The sequence below is a fragment of the Pristiophorus japonicus genome, chromosome 8, assembly GCF_044704955.1.
Source record: "Pristiophorus japonicus isolate sPriJap1 chromosome 8, sPriJap1.hap1, whole genome shotgun sequence".
Classification (NCBI taxonomy): domain Eukaryota; kingdom Metazoa; phylum Chordata; class Chondrichthyes; family Pristiophoridae; genus Pristiophorus; species Pristiophorus japonicus.
This window is the reverse complement of record NC_091984.1, coordinates 84,800,449-84,817,875: the sequence shown is the minus strand read 5'-3', so window position 1 is coordinate 84,817,875 and position 17,427 is coordinate 84,800,449. Positions and strand designations below refer to the sequence as shown.

At 43.1% G+C, this 17,427-nt stretch overlaps 1 protein-coding gene across 2 annotated transcripts in view; it reads right to left on the bottom strand.

The window, feature by feature from the left end:
- Positions 1 to 17,427, bottom strand: part of wls (Wnt ligand secretion mediator) — an 80,777-nt gene that overhangs the window by 39,411 nt on the left and 23,939 nt on the right. For both annotated transcript variants that reach the window (XM_070886991.1, XM_070886992.1), the window contains exons 3-5: positions 4,905 to 5,029; positions 3,898 to 4,059; positions 142 to 278 (exon numbers count right to left, since the gene is read on the bottom strand). In XM_070886991.1, the coding sequence (XP_070743092.1) occupies positions 142 to 278; positions 3,898 to 4,059; positions 4,905 to 5,029 (424 nt within the window). The remainder of the gene's footprint in view (positions 1 to 141; positions 279 to 3,897; positions 4,060 to 4,904; positions 5,030 to 17,427) is intronic.

The window sequence follows — 17,427 nt, the reverse complement described above, 5'->3', positions numbered from 1 at the left end:
AACTACTGGACCATAATAGGAGTACAACTACAGTGAAACAATAGCCATATATAATGAGGAGGAAGCATAAAAAGCAGTGAATTATAGGCTAAAGATAAACATCTTGTACAGCCATCAGACTCCATTCAATATCAGACTTACTTCTCCAGAAGGACAGGGGGACGAGTCATCATAGTAATACGCCTCCAATACCAGATCATAATGATGAGAATACTTGGAGTCAGGAAGGTTTTCATCGCAAACCAGATCCTTGTGAATCCCCCATTCTGATGGATTGCCTGTGAAGACAATCAAATACCAGTCACACCAGGAATATCCTAGTACAAAAGCAAAATACTGCGGATGCTGGAATCTGAAATAAAAACAGAGAATGCTGGAAATCTCAATGGGTCAGGCAGCATCTGTGGAGAGAGAAATAAAGTTAACGTTTCGGTTCTGACGAAGGGTCGTCGACCCAAAAGGTTAACTTTGTTTTTCTCTCCACAGATGCTGCCTGACCCGTTGAGATTTCCAGCATTCTGTGTTTTTATTTCAGGGATATCTTTGGTTCAATCGTTGGACAGGGTTACATAAAGCATACAGCACAGCAACAGGCCATTCAGCCCAACTGCTGCATGCTGGTGTTTCTGCTCCACACAAGCCTCCTCCCACCCCTCTTCATATAATCCTATCAGCATAACCTTCGATTCCTTTCTTCCTCACAGGTTTATCTAGCTTCTCCTTAAATGCTATGTTATTTGCTTGAACTACTACTACTTGTGGCAGCGAGTTCCACATTCTCACCACTCTTTGGGTAAAGAAGTTTCTCCTGAATTCCCTATTGGATTTATTACTGGCTATTTTGTATTTATGGCCCCTAGTTTTGGTCTCTGCCACGAGTGGAAAAATCTTCTCTCTGTCTACCCTATCAAATCCCTTCATAATCTTAAAGGCCTCCATCAGGTCACCCCACAACCTTCTTTTTCTGGAGATAAGAGCCCCCAGCCTGTTTAATCTTTCCTGATCAATTAGGTAATGCCAGCTGAGGCTCCAGGGTGTAAAAGGGGGAATTATAATGGGGTTTAGTGCCTTGAGCTACAGTGGGTTAAAACAAAGGTCAGTGCGATATCACCCATACTGATCCAGTGGCATCAGCTAATGATATATCTTCTGACGAAGGGTCATCGACCTGAAACGTTAACTCGGTTTCTCTCTCTGACCCGCTGAGATTTCCAACATTTTCTGTTTTTATTTCAGGTTCCAGCATCCGCAGTATTTGCTTCTGTAATGATATATTTTTCCTCCTTTCCCCGCTCCAACTTCTCCTGAAGTCAAACGTGGTCCCTTATTTAAAACTTTAAACTGTGAGGGACACTAAGTTGCTCTTTTCCTCCTTCCAATCTTCTTCCTTTCCTTGTGTGCTTCTCCTGAAGGCAACAACTCTTGCTGCAGACGCTGGTAGCCTTCCTGCACGTCACCTAGGAAGCTATTCTTCCAAGTGCGGGCCAATATAGTGAGCGCCAGCAGGCTGTTTGACCACGGAGCTTGAACCTGCTGTTACCTGGCATCCACACAAACACACTTTCCAGCAGCGTTCACTGAATCGCAATCAGGTACATGAACTCTGCTTAGCTCAGAGACCAATTATGGTGCCCTTACTAATTCCTTGGCCAATAAAAACTAACTCAGCACAGAGTGGGGATTGAACCTGGGACTTCCCTCACTCTTATGGTTTTGTGCAGCACCAAGCTGTGCCATTAGCCACCAGGTAATTGAGGGAGCCATTTTGAAGAGGTAAATATTTTGTAACTTGGAAATATAATTATCAGTGAGGAGGATAGTAACAGACATCAGGCGGACATAGACAGACTGGTAAAATGGGCCGACACAAATGGCAGATGAAATTTAACGCAGAGAAGTACAAAATGATACATTTTGGTCGGGAGAATGAGAGGCAATATAAACTAAATGATACCATTTTAAAGGGGGTGCAGAAACAAAGAACGGAGTGGGGGGTGGAGTGTATGTACATAAAATCATTGAAATGGCAGGACAAATTGAGAAGGCGGTTAAAAAAGCACATGGGATCCTTGTCTTTATAAACAGAGGTGCAAGAGTACAAAAGCAAAGACTTTATAAATCACTGGTTAGGCCTCAGCTGGAGTATTGTGTCGAATTCTTGGTACCATACTTTAGGAAAGATGTCAAAGCCTTGGAGAGGGTGTAGAGGAGGTCTACTAGAACGGTACCAGGAATGAAAGGCTTCAATTATGGGAGAGAGCAGAGAAACTGGGATTGTTTCCCTTAGAGCAGAGAAGGTTGAGGAGATTTGCTAGAGGTGTTCAAAATCAATAAAGGTTTTGAAAGAGTAAATAAGGAGAAACGGTTTCCAGTGGCAAAAGGGTCGGTAACCGAAGACACAGATTTAAAGGTAATTGGCAAAAGAACCAGAGGCAACACGGGCAAATAAAATGTTTATGCAGCAAATTGTTATGATCTGGAATGCGCTGTCTGAAAGAGTACTGGAAGCAGATTTAATAATAACTTTCAAAAGGCAATTGGTTACATAAATGGTGGAAAAATTTGCAGAAGTGGAAACATTGCAGGACTATGGTGAAAGAGGAAGGGAGTAGGGCTAATTGGATAGCTCTTTCAAAGAGCCGGCATAGGCATGATGGGCCAAATGGCATTTTGTGGTGTATAATTCGATGATTTCTGTGATATATAGGCAACTCTTGATCATCCGGGGCCCTCGGGGATCGGGCTATTCCGGGTAAACAATTTTGCCGCTAGGGTGTGTGCAAGTACTTGCCGAGAATGTTTGGGTCCCAAATTTATACTTTGCTCGATTAACTTGCTGGAGTCAACGACCCCTCCCTCAAATCAATATTGAAACTAGTTAGAACACCAACTCGACGAGCCTAATCCCCCAATCCTTCGGCAGTCATCGGTCGGCGGAGGAAGAGCACAGACAAGCAGGACGGTGCCAGTTTGCAGGGTCCCCAGATCCTGCCTAGAAACCCGAGCTCATTCCCCGCTAGTGCTGCGATCAGGCCCAGCGGCGTGGCTGAAAGGCGAAATGGCCAGTCTAAAGGCTTCAACCGCTGGAGGTCGAATGAGACTCGGCTTTACTTGCCCGAGACCAGGTGGCACCCTCAGTGGCGGACAGGTGCAAAGTGGTCAGCGCAGGACTGTGTGTGGGGTGGGTTCAATGGTCGGGTGCAGCTGTACACGGGACAGAATCACAGTTTTTAAAAAGTGCCGCTGCAGCGGGTTCTCCGTTAGATCCGTGTACGGATAATCGAGAGTTGCCTGTATTAATATTCCTGGCACTGAATTGGTAGTTGGAGTCTATTCTGTTCAAGACAATGTCATTTTCTTCCCTTTACCTACTGGCAAAGAGGGCTATCCCAATATCATTAATACTAATAATGCTTCTAAAAATCTGATTCTATATTTAATTAATTAATGAGTGGACTTTGTCCCTGGTCTGTGCCCAGCATATGATCCCAGCCTGGTTAATGTGGGCCTCAACACCCTGATCTGATGTTCTGAGCAGTCAGGGATTATGCCAGGACTCTCCCTCTTGATTTCCCGGTAACTGCTTGTGTGCAGACATCAGTGGAAGACAAGATTATATTCAGCTATAATTCCTCTAAGGTCCTACTGGCAGTCATTCGTCAGGTTACACTTAAATAGTCAGTCTGGCAAGGCATTGGAAGACTGCTGGGACCTTTGCAACCTTACCCCACCATGAGTTAGCGTCTTCTGCCAATGAGGGGAGCAAGTACAAAGTAATTTTTTCACTGGGAGTACAAATAGCCAATTCAATAATATTTCATCATCAATGACGAGCATTAAATCATCTCATTTGATTTTCAAATCAGAACAGAGCAGCAATGATATCAATGACATTACCACCATCCTGATATCCTTGAGTTTTCCAATTTTCATGTTGATGTTCTTCTTCTCATTGACAGGAAGGCGAATGTTAATCAGGTAATATTTGTGCGCCACGCTCCCCAATTCCATGAAGGGAAGCAGTTCACAGTCATACAGCTGACCTTGATTGTCATGATTCTGTTCAAAGCAGGAAATAGAATTATACAAAATTAGAATTACATTCCACACCATGAGGGAACTGGATAGTTATTACACAATGTTTTCCTCTCCTCTCCCCGAGGCACTGACTCATGCTGTAATGCAGATTCATGGGCAGCCTCTTCACCAAAAAAGGGCATTCTTCTGATGTGAGCCCCAAGACAAGCATCTGCAGCTTTTCTGATTGGAGAGCAACACAGCCAAGAGCAATGCTGACCCCACCTAGTCTACATGAGCACAGCAGTTAAGTTAGGAGCAACAACCCTGGCCGATTTCCCCTAAATGCAACGTACCGCTGTCTCAGTCTTTTAATTGTGACAGATTTTTAAATAAAGTTTTATTGGCAAATGCACAATCAAATGTTGGACGAAGTGAGGGACAGTGGCGTTATACCCCAATAAGTCTCAGCACTCTGAGGAAGTGTCAGTGGGCCATTTGACCATAGGAGTTATCTCAGTCACATCCTCAGCCAACGAGTGCATGTTCCAGGATGGGTAACTGGATAATGAGCAGGAATAGGAACGTTGGCGGACCTTTCCCTGTTGCATTCTTTGCATTGTGTCTAATTGTATTGCCTGACTGCTATCCTGACCAAGACCAGATAACTCAGCACTGACCAGAAATTAAACCCGGAATCTGCTAATCTTATGGTGGTTAACCCCATTTACTAACTGATTCAATAGAGGAGTTCATGGAATACAATTTATACTCCATTTGAGTTTCTTGATTATTAAATCAGCATCATGTTGCGGAGCACTTGACAGTGGATCTATTCACACTCTAGTAATGCAATGCTGTAGAAATAAGGTACAGGTAGTACATACTTTTGGAGATGAGAAGTTGCAATTTAGTTTCCGACTCTCAATTGCATGGGCCATTTCTGTCCATTCACCAAAGCGGTCATCACGATAGCCCAGTGAAACATCCAATGTCACCACGGCTCCCTCACCTGAAAAAAAAAGCAAATCTCAATTGTAGTGCCATGACGGTTATTCTTGAAAAAGAATTCTTCTCTACACACCACGAGGTCACACCAACAGATATAAATTTCACAGGGGAAAATAATATATTTTGTCCAGGCACTTGCCAATTAAGTAGCACAGTGCACTAATCCATCAGGAATTTCCTTGCACAGCATTTGTAATTAACCTTTCTTGCCTCAAGGCCACCAGTGTTGGTTGAAGGTTGCATGCTCATGCCAAGAAAGGTGCAAGAGGAGGAACCTCTAGCTATATTTAGAGCTTAACCAAAAGGGAGAGGGTTGAGCAGTATCTGTGGTGTAACCATCTTGCATTTGATGCTACATTTCTTGTAAAGATACACCTGTAGGAGAATACACCACCACCAATGCCCTGGGAGAAAACCTGTAACAAGTGCCCCCTTTTCCTGTCAGCAGTGCCATGGAGTAGAATGGGCCTATATTCTCTGGAGTTTAGAAGAATGACAGGTGATCTCATTGAAATGTACAAGATTCTAAGGGAGCTCGATGCCGAGAGGATGTTTCCCCTCGCTGGAGTGTCTAGAACTACAGGGCATAGTCTCAGGGTAAGGGCACAGCCATTTAGGACTGAGTTGTGGAGAAATTTCTTCACAGAGGATTGTGAATCTTTGGAATTCTCTACCCAAGAGGGCTGCGGTTGCTGGGTCATTAAGCATATTCAAGGCTGTGATAGATAGATTTTTGGACTCGAGGGGAATCAAGGGATATAGTGATAGTGCGGGAAGGTGGAGTTGAGGTCGAAGATCAGCCATGATCTTATTGAATGGCGGAGCAGGCTTGAAGGACCGTATACCTTATTCCTGCTCCTAGTTCTTAGTGACAGTGTAAAACAAATAGGTGAGGTTGCTGACTCAAGACTCACCTGAAGATATGCCTGACAGCTTTGTCGGAGGCACCACCGCCTCAGCTTTTAAGATGCTGTCTCTAAAGGCAGAGACCACCAGTTCTTGTGTCAAGCCACAGACCAACAATGAAATTTTACTAATCTTTTACCTGCACTAAACTACCTCAGACATCTTAGTCAGAAATGGAGTGGTGCTTAATTTTCAAGGCGAGATATAGATCACATTTCTAAACTAAAAGTGAGCGAGTTATCAAGTTGCATTAATCAGAAATCAAAAAGGTGTCAAAATAAGAGTTGTGACCTTTGCACTTGTATTGCCGAACATGTTCTAATATATTTCAAGTTGCTATTACAATGATGCTCGACCAATTAGTTAAATTCAAACTCTGAGGGCTGGGCACAGTAATGAAATTCAGAATAACGGAAGCCTGTAAGAGATTATTCGAATAGAGGTTTGCAAGAGTTATCTAAATCTTGAGATTAGGTTACTGGTTGGAAAGGAATTCCCAAGTACCAGCTGTTGTTAGTGGGGGCAGGGGTGCTATTTTTGCTCAGCACCTGCCAATAGTGACTATGCATATAGTGTCCTTGATGCATGAAAACAGTGATACAAATGTTTTAACCATTACAGAATTACGGCAGCTTTATTAGTTACCAGAATATTCAATATCCAATATTCTAGAAATTTACAAACTGTTTAATCTCCTTACAAAGATTTATTGAAGACTGCTAAGCACTAATACATACATACTTTCCATGACAGGAATCAAGAGTGTACACACCATTAAAAAGATAAAGACAGACTTGCATTTATATAGCGCCTTTTACGACCACCGGACATCTCAAAGTGCTTTATAGCCAATGAAGTACTTTTGAGTGTAGTCACTGTTGTAATTTGGGAAATGCGGCAGCCAATTTGCATACAGCAAGCTCCTAAACAACAATGTGATGATGACCAGATAATCTGTTTTTGTTATGTTGATTGAGAGATAAATATTGGCCAGGACACTGGGGTTAACTCTCCTGTTCTTTTTCGAAATAGTGCATGGGATATTTTACATCCACCCAAGAGAGTAGGCGGGGCCTCGGTTTAACGTCTCATCTGAAAGACAGCACCTCCGACAGTGCAGCACTCCCTCAGCACTGCACTGGAGTGTCAACCCAGATTCATGTGCTCAAGTCCCTGGAGTGGGACTTGAACCCACCACCTGCAGACTTAGAGGAAAGTGTGCTACCCACTGAGCCACAGCTGACATAGATTCATGTGATCAAGTTATTGTTTGATTTACGCTCATGTTTTGGGATACGCACACACGCAAACCAAGGTGCAGATCGGCAAAGTGAAAATCTACCTACTACCCATGCACAGTGGTGAGCACTGGATTCTGATATGGTTAAAATAAAGATTGCTAATGCCGGAAATCTGAACGCAAAGCAGAACATCTGGAAATACACGGGTCAGTCAAAATCGTGATGAAACTGGTTATGATGTCTCAGGTGTGCATCCTCTTCATCATTGTATGTTATGTCTGTTTTTATTTCAGAGTTCAGAACTCTGCTACATTTAAAGTTCCATTGATCCTGTAGCGCTGCCTCTGTTCTGTAAACAACAGAGATATCAAATGTGCCCTTCCTGCTTTATTTACCACATGTATCCATAATCAATATTAACACTTTCACTAATGTTACAATTATGTTCTGCAAAACACATTTTGAAAGTTTGAGAGTGCTGAGTTTGAGGTTTTGAGGAGGGAGTTTCACTGGGCACCCCCAACAAAAAAGATACAGCCAGCGGCAAAGATAAATGGCTGTTACTGCCAAAAACCTGTCCGCCATCTTGCATACATAAAACTAATTATTGTCCTTGGAAAGTAATTCATTTTCTGGAATGCTTGAGGTTGCAACATCGAAATAGACTTATACATCACCATCTGTATAGGTTTGTCCTCGGATACTGGGGAAGTCTGAGCCAGAATGATAAAGTCATACATAGGACAATTTGTACTGCACATGTACACAGCCTGCACAGTTCCATTATTCCCAAATTTGCCCAGTCATATAAACAACATGAATTCAGCAAGAATAGGAACTGCCATAATCATGAACTTTTCCTTGTGGAGCATGATGTCAATACAGAACAAGTGATCAGACTTTCACATCATTTAATTTTGGGTAACTAGATGTTTTTTTAATAAAAATGGTTTAGGGAACCACTGTTGGCACAAAAGCAACAGCTATTTCCACTTCAAAGTATAGAAATCAAAGAGCTGTTACAGGTGCTCTCTCCTTCAGTTCATCGTGCCCCTTGCTTCACTAACTTCAAAAAGGAAAAACAAGAATATATATTTATATTTTTTTACAAAGGTCACTTGGAAGGACTCAGCAGTAAATATTTTATTAGATTTATGTCCCTGACACAACTCTTTTTGAAAACAAAGTAAAGATAGCTGGATGAGGAAATCACATTGTAAAACACTGAAGTATGAGCCCAGTACATTGGATGATGTCAGTGCCTTTACGGGCAGAGAAAAGTCCTAGCTGGAATATTTAATGGTCCCAATTGAGGAAGGCGGCTCTTTCCCAGGAACTCAAAACTGTGGAATGATTTACTTTCTTCAGTTCCAATTCTCCATTGCCATTAAGCAGCCCAGCCTGGATGTTGTGTGAAGACACAGACAGCCAACCAATTTGCCAACGCAGACTGTGTAAGCTCACCCATGAAATATGGTCACTTGGAGGAGTTCCTGGAAAGCTGCGGCCAGCTGTGGAACCATATCAGCCTGTCAGCAGCTTCATAGAACCACTTACAGCGCAGAAAGCCACTATTCAGCCCATCAAAACTAATCCCAAAGCTAAAATCATTTAAAAATGAAAAAGTAGAAATTTATGTTTAAACAACCTATTTTTAAAAGATACCAAAACCGGCAGCTGCAACCTACAAATTACTCTCTGGATTCTTACTGACATTACACCAGGATACTTGTTTTGTAATGAAACTGTTCTACACAAGAATAACGGAGGAGAAATACAAGAGGGAAGTCAGTGACAAAAGGTCAGTTAATATTGTCCACATACAACAATGATACAGATCATATTACAGAGATTTACCAGTGAACCACACCAGTCATTACCTGCTTTTAGATTGCTCAATCTTTGTTATCCATTTATAGGCCTTTATCAGTAGTATAAACTATTTTCAAACAACGGTGCTGTATTAAAAAATAAATAATCTTTTGTTGCTCTCCTGAAGTGATTTACTTTTGCTGGAGTATGGTTCCACAGGCACCAGTTCTCCTTCCATAACGCAGGGCCCAGATGCCCAAACTTATATACTAAAGCGCAAACTATCCCTGGATGGTAACTTTCCCACCCCGCCTCTGTTTTTGTCCCGAAAACAGAAAAGCCTAAAATCCAGCCCAGATTTTTTTTTTTTAAATCGAATTTCAGACCATTTAGAGTGCAACATTATGTTGATATTACCAGTATACCCACTAGCAGCTGGGACCTGAGCAAAGAGGGAACAATAGACATGGGGAAGGCAGGGAGGGATTTTTTTGTTAAGATTCCCCATTTAGTTTAGAGGCCTAGTGTAGGAGCAGCACACACAAACCTGGATCGACCCAGATTTAATTCTCAGTTTGTGTTGATATAGCTGAACTCACTAAGGATAATGGAAGGGAGCAAATAAATGAATGTATTTCATTTATACATAAAAACCAGTCAAAGCTCCTATTTCAGATTGCTGTCCAGTTAGCCCTGCTGGAATGTGCATGCCCCAACATGGGCAGTAGGTCACAGAAACCCCAATGGTTATTTTTTTCTTGATCCCAGAATGTAAAACAGAGGATTTTCTCCAAGTTTCATTATGTGGATTTTTCACCAAGTGACAAGTCCATTTCATGTGGATGCCTCCTCCCTACTCTATTCAAAATGAAGAATCTTGCACTGTCTAATGCACAACAGAAATTCAATAATACAGTTTAAAAATCACTCCAATGTTGGAAACAAAGTCTTTTTGTGAAGTTTTTCTTTATACAAGAACAGAACAGAAAACTTTTTGTGGTCAAGCGCCAGATTAGTAAGAGTTCTCCTCAAGGTCTGGAGTGCACACCAATCTAACATTCTGTCACTCCACCATGTCTGTCTCCCCTGACGACTAATCCATTTCAACAGCTGTGTTATTGCTGGGGAACTGCCAAATCTTGTTGGAGTAGAGTATTTATTTCATCCCGATTACACGAATAAGCTTCATTTCACCCACACAGGATATGATTACTATTTGTAGTTTTGCTAACTATGTTCCAACTCGATCAAGACTCAAGCAGAAGAGAATCTGGATCAAACTGCCTGCTGTATCTAAATGTTTTACAAAATCTTTCAATACAACTTATAGGTGCTAGGTTTTCTCTCCCTCCCATGTAACCAATAATGACCAAATATTGTAGGTGAAAACAAGAATTCAATTAGAACAGAGGTGATTTTTTTTCTTTCCAATGTTTTTCCTTTATTCTCTCAATGGTGTTGAATCTTGTTGGGAGTGCAGTTCCTTGAGCATGTTCAGCTTCCCCACAACTCACTAAAGTGACCATTATTTAGGCCTGAGCCTTCACAACTGGTGTTGGTTGGCTATTCAACTGTGAAGTTCGAGGGACCGCCGATGATGATGCTGCTGCTGATACTTTCCTCAGCTGGTGTCTAAATGCGAAGCCCTTTAGCAGGAGTCACTCCTGCTGTTTATCCACCAGCACACACTGGAAGATCCAACCTAGGATTTCCTGGTCTTTGTGGCTCGATTTCATGCTGGACAGTTGTAGTGTACATAAGAAATAAACCAATGGATTGGGCCCCATTTTTACCCATCTGTGAGCCACATACTGGCTCGTGATAGACCACAATCTCCACATATTGGGCCCAAATTTCCACACGATAAAAATCGGGCGCCCCTCCGAGCTGGGCGCCCGTTTTTCGCGCCTAAAAAAAAAAATCGCGATTCTGGAGAGCCCTGCAGCTCCTTGTCTGCCTGGCGTGGCGCCCAGGGGGGCAGAGCCTACACTCGCACCGATTTTGTAAGTGGGAGGGGGCAGGTACTATTTAAATTAGTTTTTTTCCTGCCGGCAACGCTGCGCGTGCGCGTTGGAGCATTGGCGCATGCTCAGTGTGAAAAAAACATTGGCACTCGGCCATTTTTGTAGTTCTTTGTAGCTGTTTAATTTTTGAATTTTTTTTTAATAAAAGCACATTAGCACTTGCAGCCTTCTCACTGTCTCCTTCCCCCCCACCCCGCCCCGCGGGAAAGAACGGGCGCCTCCTCTCCCATCCCCCCCCCCCGCGGGAAGAACAGGCGCCTCCTCCCCCCCACCCGCGGGAAAGAACAGGCGCCTCCTCTCCCCTCTCTCCCCTCCCCCCCCCGCCGCGGGAAGAACAGGCGCCTCCCCCCCCGCGGGAAAGAACGGGCGCCTCCTCTCTTTCCCCTCCCCCGCGGGAAGAACGGGCGCCTCAGGCTGACTGCAGCATTCTCTGTGCCTGAAGCACTTTCACACAGGTAGGAAGATGGTTTATTTAATCTTTTCTTTGCTTATAAATGTTTATTCAGGTTGGATTTATTTGTATAATATTTGTAGAAGTATAAATAAGGATTGATTGTAGAATTTAATGACTTCCCTTCCCCCCTCCCCCCCCACGCCCCCCCCACGTCGTTCTGGACGCCTAATTTGTAACCTGCGCCTGATTTTTTAATGTGTAGAACAGGTTTTTTCAGTTCTACAAAAATCTTCACTTGCTCCATTCTAAGTTAGTTTGGAGTACGTTTTCACTGTGGAAACTTTGAAATCAGGCGTCAGTGGCCGGACACGCCCCCTTTTGAAGAAAAAATTCTGTTCCAAAGTAGAACTGTTCTACCTGACTAGAACTGCAGAAAAAAAAGTGGAGAATTGCGATTTCTAAGATAGTCCGTTCTCCACCAGTTGCTCCTAAAAATCAGGCGCAAATCATGTGGAAACTTGGGCCCATTGTGTCACTTTACGAATTGGACCCCCACAAAAGAGTGGTCCAATAAGCAATGCCAGGACCCTGTGAAATATCAGTTCTAGAGTCAACGTGAAAGGGAAAACCATACAACAAAAGGAAAGCCTGGTTAAAATAGCTGGAGTTACTGCCCTGATGGATCAGTGGATGAATGCACTGGGATCAGACAAAAAAAATCAAAATGGAAGGCAGTAATAGTTTCCTGGCTATTCTGGGGTATCCCTGACTAGTAGAAAATAACCTGCTCATAATGTGCATGATAAATAGGGACAGTCTCAAGAGTTTTTATTTGTACACAAATAAATGCAAGAATTATTTCTCAATTTCCCCATCCCTACATTGTGAGCCATGCAGACCAGGATGATTCAGAGTTTAAATCCTAGTCTAAGCTAACTCAACTGATCTCAGTTAGTGGTGGGAGTGCTACAACTCCTGTAATCAAATAAAAACAGAAAATGCTGGAAATCTCAGCGGGTGAGGCAGCATCTGTGGAGAGAAACAGAGTTAACGTTTCAGATCTGTGACCCGTCGTCAGAACTGGAAAAGTTTGAAATGTAACAGATTCTTAAGTTAGTGCAGGGGCATGACTTAATCCACTGCTAATGCAACTTGGCTAAAAGGGGAGGAGTTCCCACTTCGACCCTACAGGTCTCCGTTGTAAAGTGTGCGTGCATTTGCACAGACAGTGGATCCTGTAATGGCTTTCAAAACAAATAGCCGAGAAACACCAACACATGAAACGCAGCTATTGATCTAGGTACGAGAGTCAAGCTTCGTGCCAGGTGGAAAGGATTAGTGGACAAGATGCTCCAATAATTGTGATACGTATCATTAGTGACAGAAAGATATTCCAGTGTTACTATCATTATGCTGAAATCATCCTGTAGTATATAAATAGGTGAATCAAATCCACATCTGCGCCCATATAAAAGTCAATGTATAAGAAGTGCAAAAGTCAAAGAGAAAAAAATTACTGATTTTCCACTGGTAATACCATTTTTGAAGCAAATTATAGACTTGCGTGAGATAAACTGGTCATGAATTTCCTTTCACTCCTTCCTTGCCCAGAAACATTAGTTAGCTATGCAACATCAGCAGAGAAACATGAGCTATATAATGCATAGAAAACTAGACGCAGGATTCCCTGATTAAGACAGCGAATATTTGAGAGAATACAGATCAGGAAGATTGCAGGTTAATTCTCCAGCTGTGCTGAATTATCTGATTTCAGCTGGAACAGGAATAATTTACCTCAGCATGCCTGGGTTAGGGAAGGGGAACAATGGGTGCTGGGATTAAAGGTGGATAAATCCCCTGGACCTGATGGCTTGCATCCTAGGGTCTTAAGAGAAGTAGCGACAGGGATAGTGGATGCAATGGTTGTAATTTACCAAAATTCCCTGGATTCTGGGGAGGTCCCAGCAGATTGAAAAACTGCAAATATAATACCCCTATTTAAAAAAGGAGGCAGACAAAAAGCAGGCAACTATAGACCAGTTAGCCTGACATCTGTGGTTGGGGAAATGTTGGAGTCCGTCATTAAAGAAGCAGTAGCAGGACATTTGGAAAAGCATAATTTAGTCAGGCAGAGTCAGCATGGATTTATGAAGGGGAAGTCATTTTGCTGGAATTCTTTGAAGATGTAACAGGGTGGATAAAGGGGAACCAGTGGATGTGGTGTATTTGGACTTCCAGAAGGCTTTTGACAAGGTGCCACATAAAAAGTTACTGCACAAGATAAAAGTTCACAGGGTTGGGGGTAATATATTAGCATGGATAGAGGATTAGCTAACTAACAGAGAACAGAGAGTCGGGATAAATGGTTCATTCTCGGATTTGCAATCAGTAACTAGTGAGGTGCTGCAGGGATCAGTGCTGGGACCCCAACTATTTACAATCTATATTAACGACTTGGATGAAGGAACCGAGTGTAACGTAGCCAAGTTTGCTGATGATACAAAGATGGAATGAAAAGCAATGTGTGAGGTCACAAAAAACCTGCAAAAGGACAGACAGGCTAAATGAGCGGGCAAAAATTTGGCAGATGGAGGATAATGTCGGAAAGTGCAAGGTTATGCACTTTGGCAGAAAAAAATCAAAGAGCAAGTTATTATTTAAATGGAGAAAGATTGCAAAATGCTGCAGTACAGCAGGACCTGGGGGTCCTGGTGCATGAACTACAAAAGGTTGGTATGCAGGTACAGGAAATGATCAGGAAGGCCTATGGAATCTTGGCCTTTATTGCAAAGGGGATGGAGTATAAAAGCAGGAAGTCTTGCTACAGTTATATAGGGTATTGGTGAGGCCACACTTGGAATACTGTGTACTGTTTTGGTTTCCACATTTAAGAAAGGATATACTTGCTCTGGAGGCAGTTCAGAGAAGCTTCACAAGAATGATTCCGGAGATGAGGGGGTTGACTTATGAGGAAAGGTTGAGTAGGGGTTGGACCTCTACTCAATGGAATTCAGAAGAATGAGAGATGATCTTATCGAAATGTATAAGATTATGAGGGGGCTTGACAAGGTGGATGCAGAGAGGATGTTTCCACTGATAGGGGAGACAAGAAATAGGTAATCTTAGAATAAGGGACCACCCATTTAAAACTGAGATGAGGAGGAATTTCTTCTTGGGTGGGTTGTAAATCTGTGGAATGCACTGCCTCAGAGAGCTGTGGAAGCTGGGTCATTGAATAAATTTAAGAGAGAGATAGACCGATAAGGGAACATAGAAACATAGACATAGAAAATAGGTGCAGGAGTAGGCCATTCGGCCCTTCTAGTCTGCACCGCCATTCAATGAGTTCATTGCTGAACATGCAACTTCAGTACCCCATTCCTGCTTTCTCGCCATACCCCTTGATCCCCCTAGTAGTAAGGACTTCATCTAACTCCTTTTTGAATATATTTAGTGAATTGGCCTCAACAACTTTCTGTGGTAGAGAATTCCACAGGTTCACCACTCTCTGGGTGAAGAGGTTTCTCCTCATCTCGGTCCTAAATGGCTTACCCCTTATCCTTAGACTGTGACCCCTGGTTCTGGACTTCCCCAACATTGGGAACAGTCTTCCTGCATCTAACCTGTCTGAACCCATCAGAATTTTAAACGTTTCGATGAGGTCCCCTCTCATTCTTCTGAACTTCAGTGAATACAAGCCCAGTTGATCCAGTCTTTCTTGATAGGTCAGTCCCGCCATCCCGGGAATCAGTCTGGTGAACCTTCGCTGCACTCCCTCAATAGCAAGAATGTCCTTCCTCAAGTTAGGAGACCAAAACTGTACACAATACTCCAGGTGTGGCCTCACCAAGGCCCTGTACAACTGTAGCAACACCTCCCTGCCCCTGTACTCAAATCCCCTCGCTATGAAGGCCAGCATGCCATTTGCTTTCTTAACCGCCTGCTGTACCTGCATGCCAACCTTCAATGACTGATATACCATGACACCCAGGTCTCGTTGCACCTCCCCTTTTCCTAATCTGTCACCATTCAGATAATAGTCTGTGTCTCTGTTTTTACCACCAAAGTGGATAACCTCACATTTATCCACATTATACTTCATCTGCCATGCATTTGCCCACTCACCTAACCTATCCAAGTCACTCTGCAGCCTCATAGCATCCTCCTCGCAGCTCACACTGCCATCTAACTTAGTGTCATCCGCAAATTTGGAGATACTACATTTAATCCTCTCGTCTAAATCATTAATGTACAGTGTAAACAGCTGGGGCCCCAGCACAGAACCTTGCGGTACCCCACTAGTCACTGCCTGCCATTCTGAAAAGTCCCCATTTACTCCTACTCTTTGCTTCCTGTCTGACAACCAGTTCTCAATCCATGTCAGCACACTACCCCCAATCCCATGTGCTTTAACTTTGCACATTAATCTCTTGTGTGGGACCTTGTCGAAAGCCTTCTGAAAGTCCAAATATACCACATCAACTGGTTCTCCCTTGTCCACTCTACTGGAAACATCCTCAAAAAATTCCAGAAGATTTGTCAAGCATGATTTCCCTTTCACAAATCCATGCTGGCTTGGACCTATCATGTCACCTCTTTCCAAATGCGCTGCTATGACATCCTTAATAATTGATTCCATCATTTTACCCACTACTGAGGTCAGGCTGACCGGTCGATAATTCCCTGTTTTCTCTCTCCCTCCTTTTTTAAAAAGTGGGGTTACATTGGCTACCCTCCACTCCATAGGAACTGATCCAGAGTCAATGGAATGTTGGAAAATGACTGTCAATGCATCCGCTATTTCCAAGGCCACCTCCTTAAGTACTCTGGGATGCAGTCCATCAGGCCCTGGGGATTTATCGGCCTTCAATCCCATCAATTTCCCCAACACAATTTCCCGACTAATAAGGATTTCCCTCAGTTCCTCCTCCTTACTAGACCCTCTGACCCCTTTTATATCCAGAAGGTTGTTTGTGTCCTTCTTAGTGAATACCGAACCAAAGTTCAATTGGTCTGCCATTTCTTTGTTCCCCGTTATGACTTCCCCTGATTCTGACTGCAGGGGACCTACGTTTGTCTTTACTAACCTTTTTCTCTTTACATATCTATAGAATCTTTTGCAGTCCATTTTAATGTTCCCTGCAAGCTTCCTCTCGTACTCTAAAGGGTTATGGGGAGCAGGCAGGGAAGTGGATCAGAGTCCATGATCGGATCGTCCATGATCGGATCAGCCATGATCGTATTAAATGGTGGAGCAGGCTCGAGGGGCCGTATGGACTGCTCCTGCTCCTACTTCTTATGTTCTTCTTATCTAGCAATCCCTGCTGGAAAGGAACATAGAACCATCACAGTTTACATCACAGGAAGAGACCATTCAGCCTTGTGTCCATGCTAGAGCAATCCAAAACTAATCCCACTGGCCTTCTCTTTCCCCATAACCCAAATTGTTCTATTGCTTCAAATATTTATTCAAGTTTTCTCTTAAAAGTTGCAATGGTCACTACTTCAACCACTCCATGTGACAAACCATTCCATGCTCCAACATGTGCACACAGAATGTTTCCTAACCTCTCTCCGCATTCTGACAATTTAAAATTGATTACCCCTCATCAATGACACCCTACCAGAGGAAAAAGTATTTCCCTATTTACCCAAATGGAACCCTTCATAAATTAAAATCTCTTGAATGGAGTGCAACAGTACTACCTACAATCCCTAGTCTGTGATAAGAATATAAGAAACATAAGAAATAGGTCCTGGAGTTGGCCATACGGCCCCTCGAGCCTGCTCCGCCATTTAATACGATCATGGCTGATCCAATCATGGATTCAGGTCCACTTCCCTGCCCGCTCCCCATAACCCCTTATCGGTTAAGAAACTGTCTATCTCGGTCTTAAATTTATTCAGTGTCCCAGCTTCCACAGCTCTCAGAGGCAGCGAATTCCACAGATTTACAACCCTCCAAGAAGAAATTCCTCCTCATCTCCGTTTTAAATGGGCGACCCCTTATTCTAAGATTATG